The sequence below is a fragment of the Rhineura floridana genome, chromosome 16, assembly GCF_030035675.1.
Source record: "Rhineura floridana isolate rRhiFlo1 chromosome 16, rRhiFlo1.hap2, whole genome shotgun sequence".
In the NCBI taxonomy this organism is placed as follows: domain Eukaryota; kingdom Metazoa; phylum Chordata; class Lepidosauria; order Squamata; family Rhineuridae; genus Rhineura; species Rhineura floridana.
The window spans coordinates 27,250,956-27,273,924 of NC_084495.1; the positions used below are offsets into that span (position 1 = coordinate 27,250,956).

At 41.9% G+C, this 22,969-nt stretch overlaps 2 protein-coding genes across 7 annotated transcripts in view; both read right to left on the reverse strand.

The window, feature by feature from the left end:
• Positions 1 to 460: 460 nt before the first annotated feature.
• STAG2 (STAG2 cohesin complex component) overlaps positions 461 to 22,969 on the reverse strand; it is an 81,424-nt gene continuing 58,915 nt past the window's right edge. For all 6 annotated transcript variants that reach the window (XM_061598550.1, XM_061598551.1, XM_061598552.1 and 3 more), the window contains 13 exons: positions 22,791 to 22,871; positions 22,177 to 22,269; positions 20,407 to 20,581; positions 19,171 to 19,310; positions 18,675 to 18,776; positions 17,388 to 17,536; positions 8,960 to 9,088; positions 7,763 to 7,968; positions 5,941 to 6,130; positions 5,735 to 5,848; positions 4,534 to 4,660; positions 4,138 to 4,215; positions 461 to 1,373 (listed from right to left, as the gene is read on the reverse strand). In XM_061598550.1, coding sequence (XP_061454534.1) covers positions 1,350 to 1,373; positions 4,138 to 4,215; positions 4,534 to 4,660; positions 5,735 to 5,848; positions 5,941 to 6,130; positions 7,763 to 7,968; positions 8,960 to 9,088; positions 17,388 to 17,536; positions 18,675 to 18,776; positions 19,171 to 19,310; positions 20,407 to 20,581; positions 22,177 to 22,269; positions 22,791 to 22,871 — 1,608 coding nt within the window. In that variant the 3' untranslated portion in view covers positions 461 to 1,349. The remainder of the gene's footprint in view (positions 1,374 to 4,137; positions 4,216 to 4,533; positions 4,661 to 5,734; positions 5,849 to 5,940; positions 6,131 to 7,762; positions 7,969 to 8,959; positions 9,089 to 17,387; positions 17,537 to 18,674; positions 18,777 to 19,170; positions 19,311 to 20,406; positions 20,582 to 22,176; positions 22,270 to 22,790; positions 22,872 to 22,969) is intronic.
• On the reverse strand, positions 11,730 to 15,656 carry LOC133371298 (uncharacterized). Its single transcript, XM_061598557.1, has 2 exons — positions 13,392 to 15,656; positions 11,730 to 12,632 (listed from the first exon to the last, which is right to left on the reverse strand). The coding sequence occupies exons 1-2, from the start codon at positions 14,974 to 14,976 to the stop codon at positions 11,746 to 11,748; spliced, it is 2,472 nt and encodes an 823-aa protein (XP_061454541.1). The 5' UTR covers positions 14,977 to 15,656; the 3' UTR covers positions 11,730 to 11,745.

Below are 22,969 nucleotides of genomic sequence, written 5' to 3' on the forward strand. Positions count from 1 at the left end.
ACATATGTAATATAAGTTAACATTTCCTTTAAAATGATGTCTAGCTGCCTAAGCCTTGCAGTGAGTTGATGTCAAAATGGCATAGATCCATGTTTTATTTAGAATGGTTTAAATTTAATTATGAAAAAAGTCACAAAATGAAGTTTAAAGCTTAGCTTTCAAAGAATATTATGGGGGTATTGATGAATTTCTATTATCCAATTTAATTTACATACAAAGGAAATGTACTGTAACCTGTTAGAATTATTATTAACCTGAAGACTGCTTGCAAAGACAGAGATAGATAAAACAATATAAAATACAAATTTAAAAATCATTTTTAAAGCATGAATTCTCATGCTCATCTATTTTTAAACATTGTTAAACTTTCAATATATTTCTGAAACCTCATAATTTTTAAGTTGGAATTTAAAAGTAAGAAAAAACTAAACAAACTGCGCAATTATAAAATCAGCACCAATTTATATATATATATATATTTTATTTAAAATTTAGACCCCTATTCCCACACTCTAATAAGCTGTATATTTTTTGTTTAGAATCTTTTTTTTCTGCAAACATACTACAATAAGCTTCTTTATTTGGAGACAAAATACAGTGGCACTACTTGAAGGAATTTCACAACATTACATTTTTCTTAAAGGACAAGCAAACTCTCAGGGCTGTAAATGGGTAAGCAGGATTGACCTCAGTGCTTTCTGGCAGTTCATGGTTCCTGGATATTTGATGAATATGCAATATGGAAGTGTTGGGAGGCTTGTGTGTTGCTGTTTTTTTAGATTCCAAAATATTTTTGAGTAAAATAATCAGCTTGTACATTTATTCATTTCTATAATTATCATAACTTAATCAAAGCTTCTGTTGACCAGAATTTAAAGCATTTCACTGAAAATGCTTCAAGTGTCTCTTTTAGTTCTACAAATAGTAGGGTTTATAATCAAATCATCTCATGATTTCAATAATCTAGAAGCAGTCATGATTATTCAAATACCATCCATCAGATTATAAAGGGGGGGCTTGAAAATGCAGCAAGCGCCTTCCCAATAGCTAGAAATTTCCAAAAGGTGATTATTTACTATGATTTGGAAATAAACTAATATAACATAAATAAAATACTGGTTTTCCAACAGAAACTATAGCTTATCCTCAAGTTGTTTACTTGTCCTTTATGTTTCAGGCAGACAAAACTGCCCTCAAATGTACTGGATCTTATAAGCACATTATTCTCCTCAGAGAAAAAAATCTTGTTCAGAATATCACTGTATCTACCACATTTTTATTTTATTTTAAAAATCTCCTCTTCCACATTAGAAAATTACTTCACCACGGAGTTATCGGTTGTACTGGTATTAAAACATTGATACCCCAAGAACCTAAAAGAGAGGAGGGAAGACAAGAGATCAGGTTATAACTGTTTTCACCAATGTCTACATTCGTAAATTTTATAAACAGATAATACTATTAGTGTATACTCCAGCAGTTGAGGGACTATCAGCTCATGGACCTGTCAAGGCTTCTCTTCCAGTTGGCCAGGCCTCCACTTTGTGAACTTAGTGCACAACATCCACCTTGTGCACTGAGAAAGGATTCCTTGCTTCCAAACAGCTGTTTGTTCTGCCTGGAGAACCCTTTCTCAGTGAACAGAGATGAAACATAAGCCAAAGGGTGTGGGAAGAGAGAATGGGGTTGTTTGTGTGATAGGAGAGAGTGATCTTTGACCATCTAGGAACCACATGTATGCTGCCCTGGGTTCCATTATGGGGTCAAGGTCGGATATAAACATACAAAAAGAAACAAAACATCTAAGGGCTCCCCCACTGGGACAAAGGGCAGGATAGAAATCAAATAAATAAATAATGTGTATGTTTTGGCTTCAGCCACTTTGGGTGCTGGTCCCACTTGCTTTGGGCATGCAGCCCCTGACCCCTTTCATCTGAGGGAATTTGCCCAGAGGGGGAGAGGTAGCCCCTCCCAGTATATAGGCAAGTACTGCTCAGCAGTGGCCATGAGAATATTGACAAAGGACAACTTTTTCTTGTCCTTGATACAAAACTGGTGAGTGGGAATATACAAAGAGATGCAAATCCAGAAGTTAATGCAACTTCTTCATCTTGATGCTACAACACTTTTCAGCTACATGCAGAGCAAACTTTGTAATGTAAATAAATTCAGTTGGCTAGAGCAGACCAAGGCATAAATATTTAACATGAAATTGTAGAATACTGCAGGTAGGTCACTAGATGTTAAAGCTTTTTATTTCACCAACAGTGCTTGCACTAGAACTGTAAGAAAATGTATTAAAAATCTTTTAGATTTAGAGAAGCCAAGGGCAACCTTTGAATCAAAGTGCATTTGTTTATATGGTGCCAAACACATTTCCATATCTACCAACTGTTTTTTTTTCTTGTGCCTATTCTGAAAAACGATGAAATCTAACACACGGCTTGGAGGGAAAAGTTAAAAGAAAGTCTACTAAGATTATGTTTTCTTCTGACATTAAAAGCAAAGTCAACCAATTTCTAATAAGTATATATTTACAGCAACCATAAGACTTTGATCAAATGATTTAGCATCTACTGCCACCATGTGGTGCTACTCATGAAATGCAGCTACTTTTCCAATTCAAACATAAGGGTTTGACTGATTTACTTTGGGCCAGTGTTCTCCTGAAGCCTGGGCCCACTCTGGCTCCAATTTATTGCCTGCTGCTGCCCTCTCCCCAAGTCCTCTCCAGAGTGGCTAGCTATTGCACTTTTGTACAAGAGCCATTCAGCTCGCATAAGTAACAGGTTGGTGCCATGTTAAATCCCACAAAATGCGTTGCCTGGTGTTAACTTTCGGATATGGATTTGGGGGACCTAAGATGACAGCTGCCTACCATAGTTGGGAGCCAAGCAATTTCCATACAAAATCATCACCTCTGAGCCAAGGAAAGAAAAACGCAGGAAAGAAAGGCAGCCTAACCTACCTCACATGGTTGTTGTGAGGATAAAATCAGGAGGGGAATAACCCTGCTTGTACACCACCTTGAGCTCCTTGGAGGAAAGGTGGAATATAAATGTAATTAATTAATTAATTAATTAAATTTAGTAAGCGGAGAATAGAGAGATCACGGATGGGAAGAACTTAAGTGACCAGGGGTGGGTCAAAATGAAAACGCAAAATGAAAACAGAGGAAGGACCAATCATAGTCACCACATATGTAGAAACGACAATGATCTGGGATGGGGGGGGCTAACAGTTTGTGACTAGGCACACCCCCATGGCAGCCAATTTGTGGTCACACCCATGACATCTTTTCAGAAAAGACCCTGCTCTTGGCAATACTTTGACCATCTAGGAACCACATCTATGCCACCTTGGGTACCATTATGGGGACAAGGTGCGATATAAACATAAGAAAAGAAATGAAGAGAAACAAAACATCTAAGGGCAAGAGAGTGCAAATTTTAAAGTGGGCTATGGTTAAAATTAAATATTAAAATGCCATTCATTATGAATTTTCCCTCTGTTGTATCCAAGATCCTTTTAGCACTCAGCAACTAGCAGCAGGAGAAAATACTGTGAAGTTTAAGGTTCACCATCAAAAGCTTTCCCAATCTCCTAATTACTTAAGATAACCTACTCATGAGTGAACAGAACACAAGACCAAGAGTTCTCTAGGTAAACACATACTAACAGAGACAAGGGAATAATATACACAACGGGAAGATGTTTAGTCCCTTTTTTTACTGTAACTTTTGCTATTTTAATGTTATCTAAGGTTCACATTTTGGCTATAGTTATCAAAATTGTGTGGTCTTGTGTCTGGTGTCACTGTGAGTTTCAAAGACACTAGAACTGCAACATGAGGTCAGGAACAATCTCCTCACTAGACTAGCTACAACTTCAGGAGGAAGCTGAGAGGGTTGTCCATTTCATGGCAACCTTCAGACTCAGTTGGGAGAACTTCTGCAGTGAAGTATGACTACAGAATTTAGCCCTTAGCACCCTCCCAGCTCCAACCCAGTGAGGCAAATGGCAGCCTTTGCCACAGTTGCCAGAGGGGGAAGGGATGCTCGCCCTGCCAAGTAAATCTGATCACCAAATATTGTAATTAAATACTTTAAATCATCCAGTTTGTCACACCACACTTACAGATTCATCCATGATTGAAGCGGGATCAAAGAAATCTGGCTTTAGCTCTGTTCTTTCTCTCCTGTTCTTTGATGGTGGCTGAAAAAGCAAACAAGATATCATCATATTGGATTCTTATTTATACAGTTTGCTTTGACAGAATATAAGATGCCAGCCTTGATACAAATACTTTTACAAGTCTTGTTTAAAATACAAAGCAGCCAAATGATTAAAATCTGGACAGCTGTTCATATTTAATTTAGTTGGAATACTAAACTGAGAAATGGCCTACCCAGTTTTAATTAATACAAAAATGTTTGCAGCAGACTCCTAAAACCTGCTGTGGCAGAAGCTATCATATAAAGACAGATACACCATCGCAAAGGCTTTAAGATTAAAGTGATTTATTTTTCTTACTAGATCAATGTCCATGGTATCAAAATCCATGCCTTCATTGAGATCTTCAATGCGTCCTTCCGATGACATCATCACATCCTCCACAATTGGCTCCTCGTCATCCTCCATCAGACTTGTGCCACGTCGACTGGTATTTGAATAATACAGAATTTCACTTAGTCACGTAATGCATACAACGTTTATATTAAAAATTCTTCGTTGTATATCATCAAGTTACTTATATATAACATTGGTAATAAAAACTTTTATCAATTAAGTATGTTCCTGTAAGTATTTCTCCCAAAAAGTCACTCAGAGAACAGGTTACCAAGCAACTAAAACAATATAATAAATGTGTGAGTGACGCCTAGCTTTTCCTTATATGTAAGTTTGAAATATAAATTAAAAACGATTTCTAATGTATATTTTTGCATCAAGACTGAACGGTAGCAGCTTCCTCAGAATAAGCTGCTTTGGAAAGAACCAAGAGAACTTTGCCCTAGTACCTATTTGATCACCCTGGTCCTGCAGGTATATAATGCATCATTTCCAATAAACTACAAGAAAGAATTCAGGAACTTTTCAAGATAATTGCTGCAAACAAAGGATTGCACTATAGTTTGCAACAATAGTGTTAACAGATTTGTTCTTGTTTGGATGACCACTATATGATGCAGGATTACAAACGACTATCCAATGCTCCAGTGAAAGCCAAAATTGGCTTGAGCACAGCTCATGTTGCATCCTCATTCATTTTCCCATCTATATCCTGCTATGGCATTGGAACTGGTGCAACTGCAATTCCACCTGCCTCCAGTGTTTGTGTCCAGTATGGCAAGCACTGCACTCCTTGCTCATTTTTTTTTTTTTGGGTGGGGTGAACAGATTGAGAACAGCTGTTCTAAATACATGAAATGCTTGCTACAAATGGAGAATCGCTTCAGGATTGGATTTGAGCTGGCCCACTTGGATTTTTTTTTCTTTGAACTGCTGCCCCATCTGCTTCCCCAAACTCTGCTACATGGCACTGGGAGAGAAGGGGAGGCATGTGTGAGAAACATGAGCTCCAATGCGAGCTAGTTTCACAGTTCTTTGGATCTTGGAACAGTTATCAAGGCCCTTGGGATTCAACCAGAGGTAAGAATGCAAATAGAAAGGACAGAACATAAATACCAGTGAAGAGTGAGCACCATTGCTTTTGGCAATTGTTGCTTGAGCTTACATGGCATGCTGCAAGTTAGTTCTCAGTTTCACATAGTTCATGGCCGCTCTCTCCTGCTGCTGTCTTGCTGCTTCTTCCTGCTGCCTTTGAGCCAGCATCCATGTCACCTGCGTACTTGAAAAGGAGAAAAATTTTCTTTAAAATATGAATGGACCAAATATTTGAGCAATGGCTACACAGCACAGAGATTAGAAATGTGTATATACTTGTAGTCAATTGGAGGTTGGTGGTGCTCGGCTTGCATTGGATAGACACCCATGTAACTCTCTTCTGGCCGCAATCTTTTGGGCTCCCTCATGATGGTGGAAGTGAGCTGCGGCGTCTGCATCATGACGGGCGTGTGCATTGTCTGCTCCCTATTCATCCACATGCTGTCGCTACTGCTGCTTTCCTCAGCTAAAGAGACAAAAAACAACAGCTTCGGATCAAATCCCTTAATTAATACAATTAAAGAGAACTGCAGCAATAGAATTAGTTGTGTCACATTTCTAAAAGTACAGTGCACTGATAAAATACCCAGTTGGAAGTTTTACTAATTTATATAAAGCTCAGCAAACTAGTTTCACTTCATGAATCACTTCCTCTTTATGGACTTATCCATCATGTTTCCTTGATAGCGCACTGCCCCAGGAATGCTTAATTAATCATTTTAATGTATTTTTCAAGTTGTTATTTTTATGTATTGTGAGTTCTGTTGCCCAGTGTCTGAGATTGTGTCTTCCCTGTTCTGTGGTGGGCCTGCTTAATCTCTTCTCAGGTTGGGCACTTGCTATGGCCTCCCCTGATGAGCCCTGGCCCACACAAGATAGCAGCAGGATTCTCATACAATGGAATGTAGAAGAACCTAGGCCCTTCCTACAGCTGGTTTGTTACTGGGCTGCTCATTGAAATAATCTGTCAAATTCACCAACAGAATTCAGTGTGAAGGGCCTTGATGATCACAGGGTAGGAGTCAACCTGTGCTGGCCACTGCCACCCTCTGACTTACTCTTACTAAATCCTGGATTGGCACACCAAGCCAGTTCAGTGAAGGGAATCCCTGTTTCAGTAGGGCTCAGTACACCAGGAACAGTGGCCAGGGCATAGGTCGGCAGAAAGACAGCCCAACCACTTTAAGCGGTCCCTCATCCATTTTCTGCAGTTCTAAGGAGGCTTCCGCTCCAGCCTGCCTCCATTGTGTCTTCCAACAAGACCAACAAGAATGCTGGGCTGAAAACATTGCACTTGCCAGGCACTGCTGTCTGTACTGGCTACCTCCAAAAAAGCCTTTATCCTTTTACTGAATTGCTTTAAAAAAAGTCTCCTCCCCCCAGTCAGGAACCATAGGAAGGAAAGACAAATGCAGAAGGAAGAAAAACAGCTTATTGCAATTGTACAGAAGACTGGGCAACAGACCTCAACATACATAAGAATAGCAACTCTCTCCCACTCAGTAGGAACAGCTGCAAGGAAAACAAGGAACACTCAATGCAGATTTTCCAGTCCCTAAATGATTTGGAGAACAGGAATATAACACAGGCTCATGCATTCCCTGATGTGTGGGTTTCCTACCTCCCTTTCCTTGTTTGCTGTACCATGCTTACCATGACCAAGGTCAGATATCAGGCAAAATATGGTTGGTGCTAACCAGCACTGCCTGCAAACCATTGTTTGCAAACCTACATCACACCATGCTTCATCTTATGTTTTGGGGGAAATTCCTCACTAGCACTGCCAGAGATCTGTTACATGTCACAGCAGCAACTATAGTTTCAGAAAGTCACCAAGAGAGGCAGGAGCACAAGCCAGTGCTTTGGAGGACAAGAAATATGCCATCTTCACTGAACCAAAGGTGAGCTGAATGTTTTCTAGTTTTATGAAAAAGAGCTGGGTCAGATCTCTGGGAATAGCGGAGTAAAATAGATGAAGTTTTATGACAGAGGAAGGCCCCTACATAAAGTAAGATCGGGAATTGTAGCACAATTTACACCAACTCTTTCCAAGTTAAAAAGCCAAACATGCTTTACAGGAAAAGTAAAAAAGCCAAACCTTCAGGTAATTTCCGCTTCCCTGTGGCTGGTTTTGTTTTCTTGTTCCTTACTGTAGACCCTCGATTACTGATTCCACTAATGACTGACATAGTATCATCATCACCTCCAGCTAGCAAAGAGTTCCTGTAAGACATGAGCGGAAGCCACACGTCTTCTCTTCGGAGAGACATCTGAAAAGTCATGAACTTCTCCAGGTAAACATACCTTTAAAAAGAAACAAGCAATGGTCACTAATACACATCTCATGTATTTTAACATAGGAACAAACATTACAAGGAATCACACAGTTCTTCTAAAATTTTCAAAATTCCAAAAACAGGGATGACATTTAAGTTGTGACCTTCCCGTAACAGTAAAAAAAACTGCTGGGAGCCATGACCGTATATTACTTTTGGCAGCACAGACTCTAGCCACTCTTACATCTGTTCATTCTCCATTCCACTAGCAAAACTGCATAAAGTTAGAAAAGACTGCTGAGTTGGCCCTAACCTGGAATGCAATAGCAATCTAAGATACAGACAAACTCGTAGGGCTAGAATGCAACATTGGCTCTGGAACCATGCTCAAGTTCTCCTTTGGAGTTCTTGGTAAAAACCATTCTTGTTCCATATCAAGATCATGGACAACCTACACGCCCATTCTGTTCTAAGACTAGTGTGCCTAGAACGGCATCCAACAAGATTTGGGCCCTAATAAAGTGCTGAAGTTTGTCCACCCACAATATTCTAAAACAATACTATAAAAAAATTAAGAACCTAAAAGCAGCCTAGCTGAATCAAACTGAAAGCACATCTAGTCCAGCATCCTGTTCACACAGTGGCCAACCAGATGGCAATGAAAAGCCTGAAAGCAAGAAGAGCACAGAACTACCCATCACCACCATACACTCTTGTGTTCCCCAGCAACTGGTATTCAGAAGCACACTGACTGATACTAGAAGAAGAACATAGCCATCATGACTAGAAACCACTGATAGTTTTATCCACTTCTGATGCTGTCTCATCTCAATGCTAAATTTCTTGTATGACTCTTCAAAACCAGACAATTAATTGCTAAGCAAACTCAAGGAAATCAAAGTATTCTACATTAAATCACAGTTCTCAATCATACAATTCTTAACAAATGATGATACTTAAAAGACAACTGTTATCTTGTAAGAAACTCCAAATACAAAGAATGTGGATAAAGTACTTACACTGTTTTCTTGTCTTGCCTGAGAAGTTTGGAAGAGAACTCACTCAATATATCAAGAAATGCCAGATTTAAAGGTGGATGGCTCTCACCTTGCGGGTTAGGCTCTTTAAAAGCAAACTCTATGCCATCCCTGAAAACAATTAGGAACTAAAGTAAGCACTTCTAAATAGGTTTTCATATAAGGAAAAGAATGAAAAGCATACAGCTGTATTTTCTTTCGACATGAAAAGGCTCCAAGATGAATATTTCAAAAGGGTAAACAGCATTATATTTAATTTAGTGTTTTTACATTTAGCATACTGCAAATCATGTGTCTTTCACAACTGTAAAAGACACATTGTTCTCCAATTCAAATAATACATTTTAAAAGAAACAAATTATTAGAAGGGGTTTTTTTCCTATTTAAATTCTCACTAAATGTACCATTGGTCTCACCTGAAAGGTGATTTTCATAGGAGGTATGCCATCACAGCGGGTATCAGCTCCACCTATCGTGCGAAGGAAAGAATGTTTTTGAAGTCAAGACTAGGGGCGACAGGCCCCTCCCACTCTCCAGTTCATTCGCAGCGAGTCTAAAGAGAAATATCTAAAAATACAAGAACAAGGCCAACAGACCTGCCAGCAGGAAAATAACACAATCATAACATGCATAATAACGTGACTCCAACATAGCGAAATAACAGAACTAGAAGTCTTGACTTCACTCTTAAAGTTAAATACAATAGCGTAACAAGAATATATAACACTTTAGAAAAAATATCTAGTCATCCTCCAACTGGGAGGGTCGTGATGGGATACCTCCTATGAAAATCACCTTTCAGGTGAGACCAATGGTACATTTTCCATAGGAGGTATGCCATCACAGCGGGATGTACCAAAGCAGCCCATACAGGGAGGGACCACCCACATGCTAATCCTCATTAAGAACCTGTTGCAACACTCGTCTGCCAAAAGAAGCGTCAGCAGAGGCATAGCGATCTATTTTATAATGCCTTATAAACGAGTGTGGGGTAGACCAAACGGCAGCCCTGCAAATATCAGCAACAGGAGCGTTGGTAGCAAAAGCAGCCGTAGTAGCCGCTGACCTGGTTGAATGAGCAGTTATGCTAGCTGGCACAGGAAGCTTAAGAGATTCATAAGCTAAGGCAATACAAGCCCGCAACCAGCGGGATAAGGTGGAATTAGCTACTTTATGCCCCATAGATTAAAGGATACAAATAGAGATTCAGTTTGTCGTATATCCTGGGTCCTAGACAGGTAGGTCTTGAGAGCCCTCCGAACATCCAACGAATGCCAACGAATGCCAAGCCTTCTCGAGAGGATGGGTAGGATTCGGGGAAAAGGAAGGCAAAACAATGTCCTGGTTGCAATGGAAAACTGAGTCAACCTTGGGACGGAAGGAAGGATCAGTCTTCAGTACAACAGAGTCCTTATGGAAAACGCAAAGATGACGAGCAGAAGACAATGCGCCCAGTTCCGAAACTCTTCTCGCAGAGGTGATTGCGATCAGGAACAAAACCTTGAAGGACAGCATACGTAGAGGCACAGTCCTGATGGGTTCAAACGGAGGGCGTTGCAAAGCCTGCAGAACCTTTGACAAACTCCATGAGGGAAAACGATGTACAACAGCTGGAGATCTGAGAGCGACTCCCCTCAGAAAGCGTTTGATGAACGGATGGGAGGCAATAGTCGCACCAGAGAAAGACACTGAAATAATAGACGACAAAGTCGAGGCATGTCGACGTAAAGTGTTGGGCCTGAGTCCCATCATGAAGCCGCTATGGAGATATTGCAGCACCTGTTGCATAGTGGCCTTGGATGGATCGTAGTGGTGGGACTGGCACCACGTGGAGAAAGCCACCCAAGTATGTTGATAAATACGAGTGGTAGATGGTCTTCTCGAGGCCAAGATAATATCAATAACCGCTTCAGACAGGCCAGCCGACCTCAAATGTCCCCGTTCAAAAGCCACGCTGTTAGATTGAACCAAGTGGGGTCCTGATGCCATACTGGATCCTGAGATAGAAGGTCTGGCCTGACTGGAAGTGTCCAAGGATCCATTACTGACATTGCAAGAAGATCCGAGAACCATGGTCGGCGTGGCCAATATGGTGCTATCAGAACCAGTTGTGCCCTCCCGCTCCGCGCCTTCCTCAAGGTTTTGGCTAACAGTGGTATTGGGGGAAAGGCGTACAAAAGACCGTCTGGCCACGGTATTGACAGAGCGTCCACTGCTTCTGCTGTTGTGTCCAGGTATCGGGCAAAGTACCTGGGAATGCGGCAGCCAGGTTGTTGACGAGGACCCGCTGGTCTGCGCATATAACACCTGTCCTGGCCCGCCTGCACTGGCTGCCTATTTGTTTCCGAGCCAGATTCAAGGTGCTGGTTTTGACCTATAAAGCCTTATACGGTGTGGGACCACAATACCTTGTGGAACGCCTCTCCTGATATGAACCTACCCGTTCACTTCGTTCAGTATCCAAGGCCCTCCTCCGGGTACCAACTCATCAGGATGCCCGGAGGATTGTTATTAGATCTAGGGCCTTTTCTGTGGTGGCCCCCGAACTGTGGAACAGCCTACCTGAGGAGATACGCCTGGCGCCTTCGGTACTTTCTTTTAGGCGCCAGGTTAAGACCTGGCTATGCTCCCAGGCATTTTAATGTTCAATGTGTTTCATTTAATGTTTTTCGTTTAACTTGTTGCTGATTTTATTGTAATTTTATTGTAAACATTGTATTTTAATCTTGTTTTGTTCATCGCCCAGAGAGCTACTCGCTATGGGCGGTTTAAAAATGAAATAAATAAATAAATAATTGCGACTGGAAGCAAACAGGTTGACTGAGAAGGCGCCAAATCGACACTGGAGACGATGGAAAATAGTTGGATGAAGTTTCCATTCGCCCGGAAAAACCTGTTGTCTGCTGAGCCAGTCTGCCGTCACATTCCAAGTCCCTCAGAGATGTTCTGCTTTCAGAGATTGTAGATGGTGTTCTGCCCAGACGAAGATGAGGGAGGCTAAGTCCTGCAGAGGGCGAGACCTGGTGCCCCCCTGTCTGTTCAAATGTGATTTTACACACGTGTTGTCCGTTCGAATGAGAACATGGTCCAAAGGGAACAGAGACTGAAAAACAAGCAGAGCTGAGTGGACAGCCTTTAGCTCCAACCAATTGATGCTGTGAGTCTGCTCTGTTGTGGACCAAACTCCCTGAACGTACTGGGAGTTGCAGTGGGCTCCCCAGCCGATCAGACTGGCATCTGTGGTGACAACAGTCCTGCGGGGGTCTCTGAGCGGGGTGCCCTTGGAAAGATGTTGGACCCTCGTCCACCAGCGGAACGAAAGGCGGAGCGCAGGACTCAAGGGGATTGCTCAATGGTTTGATCTGGCAATGTCTTGTTGGAACGGTAGCAAGACCCACTGAAGATGGCGAGTATGAGCTCGAGCCCATGGCACAATATGGATGGTAGAGATGAACATTCCGAGCACCCTGGCTAGAAACATGACGTCTGCAGATGTTTTGTGCAGCAGAGATCTTGTGATGTCTGTGATAGCAATTATACGATCTGGTGACAGGAACACCGTCGCTTGCAGGGTGTCCAACATTGCACCTACATGCTGTAGGCGTTGGGTCGGTTGTAGATGGCTTTTGTCGACGTTGGCTAACCAACCATGGGCCTGCAAGACATTGAGGGTGAGCGTTACATGACGATGAGCCAGCGCCTCAGAAGTTGCCCGTATTAAAAGATCGTCCAGATAAGGGTAGAGATGGACCCCTTGAATCCAGAGATAAGCCACTAAGATGAGTAGCACTTTGGTAAATACTCTTGGGGCAGAGGAGAGGCCGAACGGCATCACTCTATACTGAAAGTGCTGGTGGCCAAAAGCAAAACAAAGGAACTTTTTGTGGGCTATGCAAATGGGCACATGGAGATATGCTTCCTTTAGGTCGATAGAGACCAGGAAGTCTCCTTCTTGCAGGGTTTCTGTAATGGAGTGGAGGGATTCCATTTTGAACCTGCGATATATTACAAAACGGTTGACAAACTTGAGGTTCAATACCGCCCTCCATGACAGATCTCGTTTGGGCACGGCAAATAGGAGGGAATACACCCCTTCCGACCTCTCTGTTGTAGGTACCGGCTCTATCACCACTATGTCCAAGAGGTGATGTATAGCTGTCTGCATGATGCCGTGCCTGGCTGGCACCCTAGGACAGGGAGAAGGATGGAACTTATCTGGTGGGGTCGCCCAAAATTCTATTGCATAGCCATAACAAAAAAGGTCCCTGATCCAGGCAACCTTAGTCAGATGCAGCCAATGGTCTCTAAACATAAGCAGTCTGCCCCCAACCGGTAGTGCCTTAGTATTGTTTGTTCTGGCAAGAGCCTCCCCTATATGAGGACGATGAAGTACCTCTATGCCGCTGGTACTGACCTCTGCCCTGGAAACGTCTGTTCCAGGCTCCCCTGAAGGTACGGTAGTCATAGGATCGAAAGTCGCGGCCTCGTCCTCCAGACCACGTTCCTCGAAAGGGCTGGTTCGTACGGAATGAGGGGAAGCGCCTGAAAGGTCGGTGGTCAATCTGCTTGACAGTGGCCAAAACCGGTTTGCGAGCATCCTTCTGATCAACAAGTACTGCCTTTAGGGCTTCGTCGCCGAAGAGTAAAGATCCGGAGTAAGGTGCCCTGGAGAGATTAACTCTGGCTGTGGAGTCAGCTTGCCAGTGACGAAGCCAAAGGGTGCGTCGAGCGACTATCTGAGCCGTCATGGCTCGTGCTCCCAGTTGATTGGCGTCTAAGGTGGCATCAGCTACAAACGCCGCCGTCTTACGCAGCTTTATCAGTGACCTTCTTATCGATGTGGGATCAGGATTAGGATCCTCTAGAAGATCATCCAGCCACATCATTGCTGCCCTGGAGAAAACGGAAGCTGATGCGGAGGCGCGCATGGAGAAAGTGGTGGCCTCATGATTCTTGCGTAGAGCGAAGTCCAACCTCCGCTCAGTAGCATCTTGTAGTTGGGATTCACCTTCCCGTGGCAAAAGAGAGCGAGAAACTAGATTAGCGATAGGCTCGTCTATGCCAGGAACGGCCAGTTTGGTGGTAAAGTCAGGAGCCAGAGAGTAAAGCTTGTCCGCAAGGTTCTTGAAGCGGCGAGCTTGCAAAGGATGAGACCATTCATCGGCAGCCAGTTTTGCGATGGGGTCTGGCACCGGGAGGTAATGTTCGACTGGTGCAGGTGATTTGAGGACCCTGGCCCCTTTAATAGCTGGAGTGGTAGCTGCCGGTGGAGTAGTGTGGAGACCAAGGGTGTTAACTACCCTGCGAACAAGAGGCTGATAGTCGGAGGGATTAAACAAGCGGTACGATGTATCCTCCTCGTGTTCCGAATAATCACTCCATTCGTCACCCTCGACTTGCTCCAGAAAGGGTGACTCCGCCCCACATGATAAGTCATCGATACATCTGCCTCTGGTAACATCAAAAGGATTTGGGGAGCAAGATGGATTTGCCTCATTATATACATATTGGCCCATACTGTGCTGAGGTATGACAGGAACCTGTGGTGACTGTGTTTGTAAAAAGGACAACATGCCTTGTAACTGGGCAAGAAATTCCTGAGACAGCTGCAGCCCCAGTGAAGCAGATGGTAGTGCTTGAGTAGGAGGCGCGGTAGACTGTGACGGCGGATGGGGCAATAATATGGAAAGAGGCTGGCCAGTTGTTGGCTGTTCAGGAAAACCCGCAAATTCGTCTTCGGCAGAGGAGGCAGCGGGAGAATGAAATATGTCTGTTAGCTGTGCCTGGCCTGCTCTAGTGCGAGTCGGAATAGAGGCATATCGTGGGCGTTTGGTTTTGCTGTGGCCGGAGAGGTGTTTAGTCTTGGCCACAGCTTTGACATGCTTGGTCTTAGTTGCCTTAGGTGTCTCTGGCTGTTCTGCCATCTTGTATTCACTAGGGTATGCAATACACGGCCACAGAGGGGGCAGAATGTAAAGACCCGAATATGCTGAGTACATGACCACAGAGGGGGTAGAATGCACTAGCAGATCGCTAAGTACACGGCCACAGAGGGGGCAGAATGTACGATGGTAATTATTGTGTAGTATCAACAGCCTGGCACACAGTCACAGATTGGTAGTTGTACGGATGTAGCAGAGGGTACAGTTCAACTTGTGCAGATTATCACAGTCTCAGCCCACACGGAAGGAGCAGAATGTACAGTGTAGGCAGGCAGGTACACAGCCACAGATGGGGCAGAATGTACAGTTCTACTTGTGCACAATGTCAAAGTCTCAGCACACAGCCACAGCAGAGTATGATTCAGACAGTTTAAAACGCAGCCACGGCTTATGAGCAGCACAGACAGCGGAGATCACAGTCACAGTAGGGCACAGTCACAGTCTTGGGATACAGCAGTGGTCGTGATGAAAAAGAACCCTAGTATTGTCTATAGGGTCCTAGAACAGTTGACACACACAGGGAGCCCTATCAAGGCAGCCCTATATACGTTAGTACAGGAGTGGAAATGAGGGCAACAAAATGGCGGCCGGGTCAGGCGCGGGAAAATCTACTCAAAAATGGCGGACAATGAAGAAGCAATGGTGGACTGAGGTACGCCGGCTCGTGTTGCAGCAGCGGGGTCGATAAGTGAAGCCGCGGCGTAGCAAATCAATTGGGGGACGGCTACGAAAAAGCCGCAGCTGCTATAGCAGCAGGAAGAAGCCGCCGCAGCCGCCGTCTGCAGAGACCGTCGCGGCGAGGGAAGTAAGCAGCGAGGCTCAAAACAGTCTAACGGGGAAAAAAGCCGCAAAAAGAGAGCCGCAGTAGCAGTCTCTCGAGGAAATGTTTTAGCAAGGCACCACCGTGAGGAAAAAAGTTGCGGTGGAACCCGGAAAGAAAATTGGCCCGAACAGCCAGGTTGGGCAACGAGACAAGCGGCAGGTAATGTAGGGAGCTGCAGCCGCAAGCTCCCACTGGAGTAGAGAAAACCGCAGCCGCGGTATCTCTAATGGTCGGGGGACGAAAGGACTGGGGAAATAAAACGGCCCGGGCAAGGGGGAACCTCCCCAAGGGAATCCCCCAAGATAAAATAGCGTTAGCTATAAGACAGAGGGAAGGGAAAACACTTGGTAAACACACATGTAAAGAATACATCCACGCCCTGTCAGACAAATACAAAACAAATACAGACAAAAGACTTAGCTAAATGCTACGCTATAGGAAATATCAATCTTGTTCGTACAAAGGCAAGAATGAACTGGAGAGTGGGAGGGGCCTGTCGCCCCTAGTCTTGACTTCAAAAACATTCTTGCCTTCGCACAATAGGTGGAGCTGATACCCGCTGTGATGGCATACCTTTTATGGAAAATGCAATAATCTCAACATATGACCAACTTCTTTTTGGTAGCATGTGTACATATTAAGCTGCTTTGTACAGAGTCAGACTACTGGTCCATCTAGCCCAGTGCTGTGTGCTCTCACTGGCAGAGACTCCTGTTCTGCCAAGGGTACTATTTTTTAAAAAAGTGATGCCAGGGATTGAAGCTGGGACTGTCTTCATGCAAAACATGTGCTCTGCCACTGAGCTACAGCCTTTCCATATAAAAAAGTTTCAGAAGTACCACCAACTCTGTTCTTATATGCCCAGCTAAGCCTGAAGCAAGCAAGCTCTTGCTTAGCAGGTGGAGTAAAATGCACAAAGCCTTCAAGGCTTCTGTGTAATGTCATTACTGAAATTAGAGGAAAATAATTAAGCATTATGTGTCACACAGGAGAGGTAGGGAACCTTTTTCAGACCAATGGTCACTTTCCCGTCTGGACTACCTTCCAGGGGTCACATGCCACTGGTGGGCAGAGCCAGAGACAAAAGTGGGCAAAGCAATAAACATGAATGTTACCTTTGCATCGTAGGCTTGTTTCTACACACCCTCACACAAACCTCTCTATCCTCCATCCAGGCAAGCAAGAGGCATTATCAAAGTTCAAGAACACATTCCAGCCAGGCAAAAACACTCAAGAAGAGTATAAAGTGGGACTGGTGAGTAGTGAAGCCTGGGACAAGTCCTGAGGACCAGACAGAGTGGCCTGAAGGGCCACATTTGACCCCTGGGCCTGAGATCACCCACCCATCATATAGGCTTGATTGGCTTGAACATACCCAGTCTCTTGTAAGCCTACCATATAAATAGACTGGTACTATTTTTGAGCTTCTTTCAAAATTTTAGAATTATATGGTAACTTCAGGTATTGGCTGCAAATCCACAAGCTAAGCAAATTATTTTTCACATGTTAATTGAGAATTAACTATACTATTTATTTTCACCTGCTGGAAATTGATCACATAAGTAAATTCACAAAAAGCTGAACAGTAATTCAAAATGCTGGGTGCATTTCTGTTGTCTGAAGCAAAGGAAATGGTAGCAATTACTTGTGTAACATAGCGATGGCTTCTCTTGTTTTCAACTGATCAAGTCCAAATGTTAAAGCAAAACGTCGAGCTAACTCCTTAATGCCACTGAAAGTTGGTGATGATCTGTCAAAGTTATACCCATTTTCTTGAATCATCTCATTGAAAAGCTGCACAAAGAAAATATTTTTAGTCTTAATAATCTTTTGTATGGATTAACTGTAATAGTTCCAAAAAACATTAATGCATATTTTCTCTGTCATTACTTTGCCAAACCTTACAAAATAAGTGACTTCAAACAACAGCTTAACCAAAACAATCTTAAGAGCTAGTCTTTCAACGTAAAATAGTAAATTTGGTTTACACTTTAGACAGGCAAAGTTTATAAAAGGGGATGTTAGTTAATTAAATATTGCTTATAAAAATACTATGAAGTCTACTGTGCATTTAAAAAACTTGTCTGTGGTACTCTATTGATCGAAGCTTACAATGAGTATACCTTATACTACATATAGCATACCATCTTATTTTCAGTAAACCATTTGTAATGTGTTGTTAGTGTCTAGTTCTAAAATATATACAAGTTGCAGAACTTGAATGTAGGCATTAGTCTTAATAAACTAGGGCTTATTTATTTATTTCAGAATCACCAGGCATCCAATGGACTACAGGATGGTGTAAAGTAGAGAAACACTATTCAAGCACAGTTAAAATACAATAAAATAACATTATAGTAATGTACAAACTGAGAGGCAATGTATAGGAATTAAAAGCAGACTGAGGCAACATAACCCTTAAGATTATCTTAATCTGGCACTGAAAGGGCTGTAGTATTGGAACCAGTTGTATCTCTCTGGGAAGGACATTCCAGAGTTGATGTGCCACTGCAGAAAAGGCCCTCTCCTAATGTATATAAACAATGTTCCTCTGGTAACAAAGGTATTCAGAGAAGCACCTCTACTGAGGTTCTTAAGGCATAAGCAGGATAATATGAGAAACACTGCTCCTCCAGGTATTTTGGTCCCAAGCCATGCAGAAATTAACAGAATGACTGTCTCATATTTAACTTAACATATACATTAAGTGAAAGAAATCACAAATACTTGAAATGCGATTTGTTCCCAAAGACATTCCCTAAATATTGAATCCTAAACATTAAACATCACAGAGCTTCAAGGGTATAATGATGGACTCAGGAATGAGTGAAGTTGATCCCATAATTTCAGTTGCACTAATTAATTTATTTTTAAATAAGGTCTATCTTTAGCAACCACCCAGACTTGGTACTTCAATTGATGATGAACTTACCTGTTGTAAACTGAGAATCAGAGTCTTTGCACACTGGATTTTATCTATTTGCCTCGTTTTGCTCATTGTTTCTTTGATAATATCTCCATAGTCATTGTAATACTACCAAGGGAGAACACACACACACAAAATAGTTAGGATTTGCTTGCTAGTAAACAGTTTTGTGTAAGAAGCAAATTAAAGAAATATTTTTTGAAGATGGTTTTAAAATATTTTCATTTAACTACCATTTAACAAGAGAGTGCCAAGACCCAGGCAAGACTCACACACTATCAATGGAAGAGAGGAGGAAACCAGTTTGATTTTAACATAATGATCCCTAAACACATTGACATGAATTGAATGTGTAATTTGTTTTATGGTCCACCAACCACAAATACCACAGAAATGTAATATATTGTATAATTACATGCAAACAATGAGAAAAATCTAGTTGATGACAAACAGTTAAAATGAAGATTTCCCACATTTTCAGAAAATCAGAAATCATGGTTACCTTCATATATTGCTTAAAAATATCTGCAGCAGTATTCATTTCCACCACAGTATATACAATAAGTTTACAAAAAGCTGCAAGTAAATTTCTTCTTTTGTGCAAAGCTTCAATCTTACTAGCTTCATCATCCTGCTGTCCATCTAAAAAATGAAAAAGAATGAATAGTATTAAGAAATATGAATTTGTACACTATTTATCAGGTAAACCCTTGCTGTTTTTGTCCTATGCTGCTAAAACTGCTGTTGAAAATAACTTACGATAGCAGAAAAAAGCAGTGATAATCAAGTGCTTGTACTAGCTACTGCAAATATTTAACTCTGACACATATTATGCCATTGTTTTCCTAGGTATAATATGTCCAAATTCATACCAAATTGCAACACCACTTAAAGAGATTCCCCCCTCCCCCTCCACTGTATTAATAAGTCCCATCTTTAAAAATGAAATCAAAGCTTTATCTACACTGTCAATTAGAGTAGTTTTCTGGGTTTGGTAGTTTGTTTCAGTTCTCTTAGTTCATTTCTTGTACCATCACAAGGGATTTCTTTCCAACTTTCTTACAAGTATTTATGCTTAGATTAGTATTTCAGAGAATTCTAGAGCCATCTTTTTAAGCCACCACACAAAGCCAGGAAGTTTTAACTTATATAAATGACATCGAGTTTGTTTAGATTCTGTAATGAGATAAGAAAACTAGGGTCTAGCTCTCATTTCATTGGTAAGCCCGTGTCTACATTGTACCAATTCAGTCGGCAGATGAGAGCTCACATGATGAATACTCACTTATGAAAAGAAAAAGAATCAGGAAGGCCACTTTGAGGAGGGAACAGAAGCTGGGACAGGGCAAGCTTTATCCCCTCAGATTATTATTACCTTTATTTTTACCCCGCCCTTTTTCCAAAGCTGGAACTCAGGGCAGCTTACAAATAAAATGAATACATATAATAAAAACATACAAAAACCTGCATTTGAAATTAGATTAAACTATATAGATTCACAGCAAGCCCTACTGCCACAGACATCACACCCCTCCAGGTGGGCAACCTGGTTGAGAAGCGAAGTAGTAACTCTGCTAAGTCCTGGATTTGGTCCTACGGCCTCCAGCTGTTGACTTACCCTAGACTACTGTGAAGATAGATGCTATTTTTAGAAGCCACTGACACAGCAGATAAATAAAGGGAGAACCTTACTCTGTGGATGTCAAAATGATCAGAAGATGGTTTCAAAACCTCATACCTGCACTGTTGTTATCATCATCCTGGTCAATGAAGACATGATCAAGAATAAAGCTCAGCAGTTCAGACTGTAACGAAGAATCAGGAGTGTAAACTAATGGCTCCAACATGTCGCGCCCTCCTGACATAATCTGACGGCTGAAGATCATTAATACATCACACAAAATAGTAAAGGCCTGCAAAAAAGTAATTAATAATAATATTTAAGAGTAAAAGCAAAATTTACAAGTCAAATCAAATACAAAATGCAACTCCTTAAAAAGGTCTATTTTAGAAGATCATGCAATGTTGGTACACCTGGCTGCAATTTTTGTAATAAAAGTTACCTCATATGGCTCCTCCCTGGGTTTTGGTGACATCAGAGGAATGCTAATACCCCCCCCTCCAAAAAATTCTGTTTACTCCAAAAGTTAAGGATGTTCTTGTCACTGAAAGCTAAGAATTTCCTTGTCACTGAAGGCTCAGATAGCCGCAATGAGTCCCTATTTTCCAGCTTTGACTGGTTTCCTAGCTACACCTTTTTGGACAGAGATCACTTGGTCACTCTACTCCATTACTCTGGTAATTTCTAGTCTGGATAACTGAAACACACAGTATGTGGGGCTGCCCTTGAAGATGACTCAGAAATGTCAACTTGTCAAAACTGCAGTGGCCAAATTACTGGCTGGGGTTCCATTTAGAACTCAAACAACCTGTTTTAAAACAGCTGCACAGGTTGCCAGTACATTTCCAGACCCAATTCAAGGTGCTCTTAGGCCCGAAATATATGAGAGGCTGCCTCCATTCCTACAAGCCCTCTTGGATGTTAAGATCAACAGAGGGGGACATCTTGTTAGTTCAGCTACCATCAGAAGTTCAGGACAAGGCAGGGTGCAAGAGGGCACTCTCTGTGGCAGCCTCTACTCTAAGCTGTGGAATTCCCTCCCCACCTTCACTATATCACTTTTGTCGTATGCTAAACAAGCACCTCTTTACCTTGATCTTTCACACTAGAGTTGTTTTTTCAGGACCCACCCAATTCCCACTGTATTTTTGTATTATTGTAACCTACACTGCGACAAGCTGAAAGGTGTGTAAGGAATCCAATAAACAGTTATCATCATCAACCAGGATATGATCTGCCATACTTGCAAAGTAAGGATCTAATTACTTTTCCCATTTCTCTTCTCCCTACTTTTCCCATGCCAATAACCTTGACATCCAGTAACGTAAAATAAAAACCTAGACTTATCAAACAGTTTTCTGTCTCCCTGCCTTGTCTTCTTTTATTCTGAGGTCTACTGAGTCTGCTGAGGGTATATTTATGTATTTTATCTTTTTTAAGTACATGTTTATCCCATCTTACTAAAGGCACCGTATGTGGAGTTCCCAGTAAGTCTTTTATCCAAACCCATGTGGACGTGGAGGCATTCTGAAATGAAGACGGGTGGAAGCCAGTACTAATTGCTTTCTTTTTTTACCCCACACCAAAAAAAGTCAAGAGAGACAGATAGCTTTGGGAGCGGGGGGTGCACCGTGTTTTGGAGTGCCTGTGAACATTGCATTAGCAAGCCCAGGGCTAGATCCAACTGTGTTTTCCACATCTATGCCACATGCTGAAAGATTTCTAAAGATACTGCTTTTCTAAGATTAAAACATGGACAGCCTAAATGTTGTGCTATCTACCACAAGTGGAAAAATGAAAAATGATTTCCTTAAAATGATTAAAAATATATGATTCTATAAGCACTTACAGACAAAACAAAGACCTAGTAGTCAAATTGTGACTAACCTGTTCTTTAACAGCAGTGTTTACATTGGTAAGGTAGTGCTGGCAGATTTGACAAAATACCCTCATCTGCTTCTTTAAGCGTAGAAGATCCTCCTTTGAAACATAACAATGTTACATAGTGAGCAATGTTTTAAATCGTACTTGCTTGATGAATAGTAATGTATGCTAATAAACTAAGAACTTGTCATAAAAAAGAAATGATCTATAAAAAGATACAAGAGAAACACCATAAAATGCCCTATTATAATTGCATCTTATGTGGCCCATGGAATGATACCCAGTGCGAGTTGGAAGCAGGCTTCCAGACCATGCACTCCTCCCTTTTCTTGTTCTCCTCACTACAGAAAGATGTTAGCAACTGAACAGAGATCTCTCATTTAATTGTGAGACCTCCCTCCCTCAGCTCAGTAAACCCACCCCTACCTACTCCCACACTTCAGAGGTCAGGAGGGTTACATGTCGTTCGCTCCCTCCCACCCACCTCTTACCCCTGCCTATCATACTGGCAGGCATTTCTAGTAGAAACAAAAGAAGCTTCAGTTGGTGACACAGTGTAATTACAGTTTTCATTCTATGAAACTATAAATTGCCAGGGCCATCAGAACAAGATTTACCTTTGTTGAACTGCTGTCAGTAATTTTTGCTAGCTGCCAAAGGATTACATAGTGAGTACACTGCAGTGCATGAATAACAATCTGTGTTTAAAATACAAGACAAAATTATTATTTTTTAAAAAAGGACTGTAATTCTTGTTTTCTTAAATGTATTTTTCTTATTATTGCCTTTTTTTGAA

What these genes read in the sequence shown, in the direction of transcription:
- LOC133371298 (XM_061598557.1), bottom strand. Translation starts at nt 14,976, where the DNA reads ATGTACTCAGCATATTCGGGTCTTTACATTCTGCCCCCTCTGTGGCCG. An exon ending in CAGACGTTTCCAGGGCAGAG is followed by an intron (nt 12,633 to 13,391) that starts GTCAGTACCAGC and finishes AATGTCTTGCAG; the next exon opens with GCCCATGGTTGGTTAGCCAA.